A 9,035-nucleotide genomic window follows, 5' to 3' on the forward strand; every position below is an offset into this window, starting at 1 on the left:
GGGAGCCGCCGCGGGCTCGGGCGGGCTCGAAGGGAACCCCAGGATCCGAGGGGGATGTGCCCTCGTCCGGCGGGGAGCTCCTGCTGTACACGGGCTGTGGGCGGAGAGGCCTGGTCAGAGCGCTCCGAGCTGGCCTGTGTGCGCCTGAAACACTCCCAGCTCCTGCGGTGTTTTACTGCTCTGGTTCGCCAGTGCTTTGGGCTCTGTCTGTGTTGTCTTACAAAACTGTTCTTAAGTGCAGGAAGCACCCGGTAATTGGAAGTGCCGAGCGGTGTGACGAGCAATGCCCGCAGGGCCACAATCGAACAAATGAGCCGAGAGGTGTCACAGGGAAAAATCAATTGCAATCAGGAAGCCGAGTGTTACTGTTAGTAAATACACGCACAGTCATACAAAATCTGTCCGGCAGTATACTAAAAAGAGTCCCAGATGCTTGTTTAGAAAAGGTATCAATGAATGGGTTACAGAGTTTGCTACTTATAGGAGCTATAGTGGTATCCATGTATGTTAAGCCATGTCAGTGCATGTCACGATTTAGCTCAGGGTCGAAGGGTACACCTTAGTTTTTGACAATCACTAAAAGCTCGTTTTTGTGAGGTAGCTCTGTGATTCATTGATGATGCCTTCCGAGGTGTTTCAAACCAAGAGACAGCTAGTTGCTGTAATCCTCCAAATGTGTCTGTGCTTTTCCCTGCTGGCAGAAAAATGGAGGCTTGAGCTGCTACCATGTTCTTCCCACCTGATGTCAAACTTACAGTGTTTCATAAGCTCTTGCCTGGCCTGTTTCACCTGATTATTTTTTATTTATAAGGTAGCTGTATATTCCCTACAGATCAAATTATTTTAAAACCAAATCCTAAAAAAAAAACCCAAAAACACTTAACATGCCTGTGATTCTAGTGAAGTACTGGCCCAGCACTGAGTAAAATAAATTTCAGACAGATCTCGTATTGTCATCTCTCTCGGTGGTTCTTTTGCCCTGGTTGGCTTGTAACTCACTTTGCCGTTTCTTCTGTGGGATAAACTTGGTGCGGGGCACTGGATTTCCACTAGGATTCAACATTCCTCCTCTCCACCCTGAAGGTATTTCCCTTGCCACAATCTTATTTGCATGATCTGTAGAAATCTTGTTCATCTGTGATAGTAACTATTTTAGTAAAACTACTCATTTACTTTAAAAACAAATAGACTTTAAAATATGGGGAAAGGTGAATGTAAATGTAAAACTAGGAATCAGTATGAAACATTCTGAAAGGTGGAAAAAATATAAAATGTTCCAGTTTAGTTAGTGCAAGTTTACTTAGTTTAGCAAGTCTAAATCTACTTGTCCTGAAAGGACAATGCCTGCCTGAATTTGCACTGAATGATGAAGGTAGCTTGAGTTCTGATTGTATCAGCTAGAGCATTGAGGTTTTGTGTAACATTAATTTTTTCTCTATCTGATTGTGGCTGTACTTTGCACACTTGAGTTACATTACTGTGAGTTCCTGAAATGCCACTGTTACAGTATTAATTGATAAGCAGTGATTTGCATAATGGTCTTTTGTTTGGGAGTTTTTAAAGAATGTGAACCTTGCCATACCCATACTCAGTTCTGATACATTAAATTTTAAGTCTAGGCACTCAGTTGAGACATCAGTGTAAAACTCCACAATCCCCCATTCCCTGCTGTCTGTCTCTGCAAGCATCTGCATTCTTTAGCTGATGGTACTGTTCCATATGTGCATGTCCCATGAACCCTTGATTTAACTACCAAATAACCTGTTTCCTAACTTGAACAATGACATTGGCTGTTTTCTCATCTGCTCCCTGTTCTGGTAGGCAAATTACATGCAAAAATACTTCTGACTTTCAAGGTTGCCTCTCTTGGGTATTGTATAATCTTCTCCTGCTAAATATTTGATTTGGAGAGGTACAATACTTCTAAGCCTGTGGGAATATCCATGTAAACCTGAGTTTACTGTCAAAATAATGAAAGCAGCGTATTTCGACAAAACCTTTTTTTTCTGAGACCAGACAATTCAATTTCTAATTAACTCAGTTCCTTAGGTGCAAAGAAAAAAATATTAATTACTGTTTTCTGCATTATCAGTAGTTTCTCTGAATATGCTTTAATTTCAAAATTTAAATTGTTTCTTGTTACATCTATCTTTCTGTGATTTGCTGAGGGTTTGCCAGTGTTGCTGTGAAGAAGCTTAAACTAAGCTTGGCTTGAGAGTTTTTGCTGCTCAGATTTAACTGTGCATCCTGTTAATGTAAGAATAATTCTTGATTTTTAAGTGGATACAAGGCTGCCCACACCGTCTTAGAAGAGTGATGAACAAAGATGATTACACAAGAAGAAAACAATTTAATTCCAGTTGTGGACTTCTGATTTTATTTCTTACTTTGTTGTCTTTCCCTTTCCCTTTGTTCCTTTTCCCTAAAAATTTCATTTTTAAGGAAGTCCTCAGACAGTTTATCAAGTTCACCGGACTCCAGGAAATTCTGACAGTAATACTTACCAGAGTTTTCAACAAATGAGAAATGCAATGGAAAAAGAGATCAAAAGTGAGAGAACGAGAGGAAACGGCCGAGAGTTAGCATTCACCCTCATGCCGCTGTATGCTCTTGGAGTGGGAGTGTTTGCAGCATACAAACTTCTTAAGGTATGCCATAGGAAAAAGCATTAAATTATTGTAGTTAGGGGGAAATGTAAATTCTTGGCTTGTCTGTTTGTTTTTCTAATTCTGAGCCCATGTATAGGGTTGTCCAAAAGCCATTTCTTGCTCTGTTTGACCTTGAATGTGAAGTCCAAAGTTAAAATTCTAGCATATCTAATTCTTCTGTATGAAGACCTCTGGCTTAGGTATTTTTAGATGCTTGAAGAAGTGAGAATCTTACTCACTCTGCAGCCTCAAATGAGAATCTGAGAACCTGAACAGTGCTGCTACCTGAGTCTGTAACCTAAGTGTCATCAGTGCTTCACTTCCTTTTCATTCAGAATGAGATTGAGTATGGGCAGGAGGCAGACAGTTCCTGCAGCGCAGTGATCTTAGATTAGCAGTTAGGTGGAACAGTGAGTAGACTTGACCTTTTGTTTGGACTTCTCATGCAGGTTTATTCATGTTATGGGATACCTTTTCTACTATTTGTAAATTCAAAAAGGAGAGCACATGATCGGTTGTTTTTTAAAAGGAATCAGTCTTGAAATGTATTATTTATAGTAAGAGATACACAAAGCTGAGAGTACACCTGGATTATCATTGTGTGCCCTCAGGGAAAATAAAAATGAACAGGAGTAAGACTGGAGACAGCATGCTCATTTCGGGAGTCAGTTCACGTTAATCTTGTGTATGAGAAAAATATCACAGTTTAGCAAAATGACTGTAGAGGCTGCCCAGTTTAGTACAAGATTTAAAAATCACGAAAACCATATTTTGGGTGTTACAATTCTTTACACTTGGGCTTGTGGGATTAAAATGTAAATATTTTTATGATAGTATCTTTATTACTTTAAGAAATAAATTCTATATCATAATTAATGATAGGAGACTGGATCCAGTAACCTAGAAGTTTTCTTGTGTTTCTTTTCGAAATAGCAACTGCTTTCTTTTAGAGCTTTTGCCAGTCATGTTGTGTTTGCTTAAAATCAGAAATGTTAGTTTAAGACCGGATGAGGCATCACAGAAGAGTTTCATGAATGTAGCACATTTTCATGGTTGCTGTTTACTTTCACTAAAGTTCTAAATGCAGTTTTGTTTTTAGTACACAAATAGTGATGAGGTTGTTTATCATGATTGTATTTTTTAAAGATGAAGTCACAGGAAGAAAGTCACTCCAAAAAGGAAAAAAGTACAGAAGACAAAGCAAAAGAAACAGGTAAGACCCATTCAGAATGCATATGTTCAACAAAAATGCTTATTTCGTACTGGAACAAAACATGTTTTCATTGATGTAATCTAGCTGAATGAAGACAATCTCTCAAGTTACTTAGAGCAATTAGGAATCTACAAATACCCACTTTGTTATTTGGTACGTTTGAAATGCTTGTTCGAGGTTTGTTTTAATTCTCCAGATGTAATGCTCTTTAAAACAGCTGTAGTAATGCAGTATGATTCTCTGCCTCTAAAATGTCTGATGTTTTTCTCTCTTAAGATCTGTTCAGTTTTCTTCAGTTTAAATGGGATATAATTAAATAAATGAGGTATTTAAAAATAATATAATGATCTGGTTTAGAACTGAACTGTATTGACAGTGGAACAGTGTGGCTAAACAATTAAAGAGACCAGTTATGATTTCTAGGCCAAATGACAAACCTATCACAAACATTCAAAGTTGATGCTGTTTTCATACCTTTTCCTCCTTGTATAGACACATTTTTAGTGAATTAAACAACTAGCAGCATCTTTTGGTGTACACCAAGTCTGTACACCAAGTCTTGTGTACACCAAGTCTGTAATGAGGCTCAGCAGTGATTTGCCACACAGCCTACTTATCATCCCTGTGTGTTGCATCTTCTTTCTTCTAAGTTTAATTGTATTTTAGGAGGAATGACTCCTCTTGATTCTAGTGCATTAAGCATTAAATATATTTGTAAGCTGTGAATAGAAAAACACATGAAAGCATATTATGTATAAATACAGTACTTACATCTCAGGAAGTCTTGCAGCTGCATAGTTTTTGAGACTGGGAAGGTGAGCTGCACATCCTTGCTCAGTTTCTACAAAGTGCCCTTTGTTTGGGCACTATTGGGGATAGGTTACTGGGTGGGACTTCTGTTCACACATAATAAGGCTTCTGTTCTTACCCCCACCACTCCCTTTTCATATTGTCAAATTTTTTAGATGAAAGAAGCTTTCTGGTTTTTAATCTGTCCAGTGAAAAATATAAATTAATATCCTAATGATATTGTAAAGACATTTTTACAATGCTCTTTCTCTCCTCATCCCTCTCTTCCTCCCCTCACATCTCCCTCTTTTTTTGTTGTATTGTTTTTGTTTGTGTTTGTTTTTGTTAGAGCATCAGCTTTTAGAACTGGAGCAACATCTAGCACAGACAGAGAAAATGTTAAATTCTTTATTGACTCAGTTGGATCCACTTTCAAACTGGTGAGTGTTTCTAAAAAATCTCACTGTTGTTTCCTGTATATTGAAATTCGCCAAAATGTTAACGAAGAGTTCTTAAAATGATCCTTATATATAGGTAAGGAAAGTTTTAGGAACCTTCTTTGATTGCTTACTGTTTCTGTAGCTTTTTGCAGGTGATACCAATTGTGTCATTTGTGCACTTTTTCACAGACACCTCCCATCTCTTGTTCACCAAACATAAATGCAGAAGACGTGATCATGTTACTGTGGCTTAACAAGATGAACTTTAATATTGACCAAGGAGACTAATAGTGAAGACATACTTAAACTCAGTAACATTTGAAAGCTCTTGTGGGAAATAGATTTTGGTAGCAGAGTGAGTTTCTTCTTTTAGATGTAATTATAAGTAAAAATAGTTATCAAGGTACAGCTGCTTATTTTTTGGGTTTTGAAATGAATCTGTGAAGTGTAGTATTCCAGTGAAATAGAACTTGTCTATTTTAGTAGGACAAAGGAATCAGTAATATAAAAACTCCTTATAGTTTTAGAGAAGTTCTGTTCTTAAGAAGCTAGAGCCTTACTCATCTACTAGAAATAGAAGTATCCTTGCAGTTAATTTCTAGACTGACATCCTTCACAAAACACAGGTTAAAATATGCAGAATTTCCTGATTGTTTCTGCAGTGTACTTCTGAACTGGATATGTGCTGAAACTATTAAACAGAAAAGTCACTGGCCAGTTTGCTGCACAAATTTCTAGTAGTGGTGGGGAGCAAGTTAAAAAACCTTAAATGAGAAAAGCCTTCAAACTCTAAAGTTCTACATTGGGCATTGTTGTATTACTATGGATAGTAGTACAATTTTGGATAATTGTTACTTTCAGTAGTCATTACTCGACCTTGGCCATTGGGGCTTCAAAGCCAGAGTTCAGTGACATTCAGTAGTTGTGTGATGTAATAGTCTCCCCACTTCTCAAGAGACAGTTCTCAAAGGGAAGCTTGACCTAAACATTTCACAAACTTCACTATGCTATTTATGCACAGAAAGAAATATTGAAATAAGTGTATTATTATCAAACACTCCCTTCCAAGGTAATCTTTCAGCTGTTAACATTTGTCTTATTTTTCTAGTGTCAATGCTTTAGCTTGTGAGCAGAAAGATGAAATAATGACACAGCTCCAATCAATTAGACGACTGATGAAAGAAAGTGGATTGGATAAATCGGAAAACAAGATGAAAGGTAATTTAATTTTCAGACAGATAGATAATTAAATAGTTTATATTTTAAAAGAATAAATAGATCTTACTATAATAATGTTCAGCTTCTGACTCTTGGGTATTTGTGTGGAATTAGTTTTATTCTGGAGGAATACCATTCTTCTTATTTGAGGTGTATCCAATTTCAAATATTTGATACATCATGATTTATTTAAGAATAGCTGCTCAAGACATTGAACTGGGATGCACCACACAGTCACATTCTGTTTTGATAAAACAGGCTTTTGGAACATCAGTTCCTAAGTAGTCTGTTAGTACTGGAGTAATTTTAGGCAAAGGATTTCCAAATGGGGACCTCAGAGGCTGTGAGTAATGCTTACATAAAACACTAAACAGCAAATTGTATGTTAGTTTCAACTGGAGACTTCCAGGAGCTTCATGGTAGCCCAAGACAAGTCTTAAATGTTAAGAATGGTCCATTAGAAATTTGGTGATTTTTTTTTTGCATCATTCAAGTCTTAATAAAAGAGAAAAAAGAATTTAAAAATACTCTACTTCTAAACTGACCCTGAAATTCAGAGCCTTACCAGTAAACTTTAATTTTGATTTTTTTTTTTTTAATTTTAAGATCTTGGACACATTTGTGATGAGAAACTTGAAGATCTCATTCAGTCGTTTGCCGAACATTCTCAAGAGAAAGAAATGGACAACAGAGAAGATGACTGTAACGGAGATTTGCTTGAGGATATTGATAATGATTACAAAATAGAAGAGCATGAATTACATAGTGAATGTGAAATACATCAGTTGGAGCCAGATGTTGTAGAAGATGAAGAAATTATAAGCAAAGATGCCATTGAATCAGAAGAGATGGGACTGAGGAGACGCAATAGATGTGAATGGAATCTGCATATGTAAAACTTCCAAAAGCTTATGAATTCTTTTTATAATGTTGTATGCACTTTAAACTGAAATGAATTATGTGCACTGCTATATGCTTTAAAAAGAGGGGTGAAATACTGCCTTTGCTCGTATCTATGACAATTCTGTAACTGACTTCAGTGGCAACAGAATTTTACTCAGGATGTTTACATATTTTTTCTATTTATTTTTTCCCTATAAAAATATTTCTGTACTCTGTATATAATGCACTGTAATTATATCTGATGCTTCACTAAAATATTAGAATATCTTCTAATTGAGACTATAAAAAATAGATGTTTCATAAATGTTTTGTAACTAGAAAGCATTATGCCACTTGAACAGTGACTTTCTTGAGTTCATTAAAGAGCATGCACTGATGAATTCAGCTCTTGGTGGAAAAATTTTCTCTGGGAGTGTGAAAAGCAGTATGCATTAAGTCTTTGATACTTATTCATAGTTAAGTTTCTTTATTTGGAGAGAGAAATTCAGCCATGGACACTATATGAAAATAATGATGTCTACATTTGCAATCTCCTGAGTAATGATGTTTAGTTTTGTATGTCAACTTAATACCAAATGTATTACACTGGATCACTTAATTTCTTCCCCACTTGTCACTTGTTAAACTCAGCTGCTGTCTAATAACTGATTGATACTCATTAGTACTGTATCTCTGTTTCACATTTATTTTAATACCATAGAATCTGACCTTTTGATTAATTTTGATACCCTTTTTTTTTACATCAGAATTAACAGATGTGTTGCTATGTACCATTCAAGAACTGAGGGGTGTGGGATCTTTTTTCAATACATTATGTCAACTTGATAGCTGCCTTTTTCGGTCAGTATTAGGAGAAGCATTATTTTCCTTCGCCAGAATAATTTTTGTCCACCCTTTCAATATTTAATAATTTTTTTGTTCACTTAATGCACACACCTATGATACTGCCAGCCTTTAATGACAGGAATTGTCTTAGAGGTAGGTCTGATAGTATGGCACTGTTATATTTTCTGTTTTATAATTGCATCGCTTTTAACTAGGCCAGTTATGATGCCTGAACTCTTCTGGCATCCTTATTCTTACAGGAAAATAGCATGTGAATTTGTTTTTATGGAGGAAATGTACTGCACTTAAAGGGACTAAATTTATTATCATGTCACTCACTGAAATGGAATGAATTGTTCATTCTGGTGTAGACACATGGTATGTGTTTTGTTCTAAAACTGGATCACACAGGCTTGGAAGCAGCAGCGCATCCAGAAATACATCCTTAGCAAGAGTGTGTTAGTAGTTTTGCACTGAGATTTTGCCTAACTTTGGAAAACTGATTGACTAATGAGCCAGGGTTTCTCAAGAGGTGGCAGATTTTTCCCCCAAGACAGAAGGGGTTAATCTGGTATTTTCTAAAATCAAACTGTATCGTAGTACCAAGATCTACTTGGATACAGTTTGATTTTAGAAAATAACTGCTGTTGCTCTGGGCATTCGGGACAAATGAAACTGAAAAAAAATCAGTTTCATTGAGGCTTTTCTTTGAAATTGCTAATGTATTAAAGTGAACTAATGTCAAAGCCATTGATCTGCGGGAGCGATGGAGTGGGAGCCAGGTGTGCTGGCTGCCGAGGTGTGTGCAGGGTGCAGGTCAGTCCCGCTCTTTCCAGGCACTGGCACCGGTGTCCTTGGCCGCGGCGGGCCTTTCTCTGCCTGGGGCAGTGTTTGAATCATCACTGCTGTGCCTTTCACCTCCGCGAGTCTTCGGAGGCTGCTGCCACTCGAAGCCCTTGTCCGAAAGGCTCTGAGCTGCCTCCGGCTGATCGCTGTATT

At 37.1% G+C, this 9,035-nt stretch overlaps 1 protein-coding gene across 2 annotated transcripts; it reads left to right on the forward strand.

Moving 5' to 3' along the window:
- The first annotated feature begins 23 nt into the window (after positions 1-23).
- On the forward strand, positions 24-7,872 carry CCDC107 (coiled-coil domain containing 107). 2 transcript variants are annotated; one of them, XM_031055604.1, is made up of 6 exons: positions 24-1,083; positions 2,443-2,648; positions 3,795-3,861; positions 5,000-5,090; positions 6,199-6,308; positions 6,915-7,872. In XM_031055604.1, the coding sequence occupies exons 2-6, from the start codon at positions 2,520-2,522 to the stop codon at positions 7,202-7,204; spliced, it is 687 nt and encodes a 228-aa protein (XP_030911464.1). In that variant the 5' UTR covers positions 24-1,083; positions 2,443-2,519; the 3' UTR covers positions 7,205-7,872. The 2 variants fall into 2 exon arrangements, with proteins under 2 accessions (XP_030911464.1, XP_014167872.1); XM_014312397.2 differs by lacking the exon at positions 24-1,083 and having other exon boundaries at positions 1,397-2,648.
- Positions 7,873-9,035: the final 1,163 nt, after the last annotated feature.

This window comes from Geospiza fortis, unplaced genomic scaffold (genome assembly GCF_000277835.1).
Source record: "Geospiza fortis unplaced genomic scaffold, GeoFor_1.0 scaffold166, whole genome shotgun sequence".
In the NCBI taxonomy this organism is placed as follows: Eukaryota; Metazoa; Chordata; class Aves; order Passeriformes; family Thraupidae; genus Geospiza; species Geospiza fortis.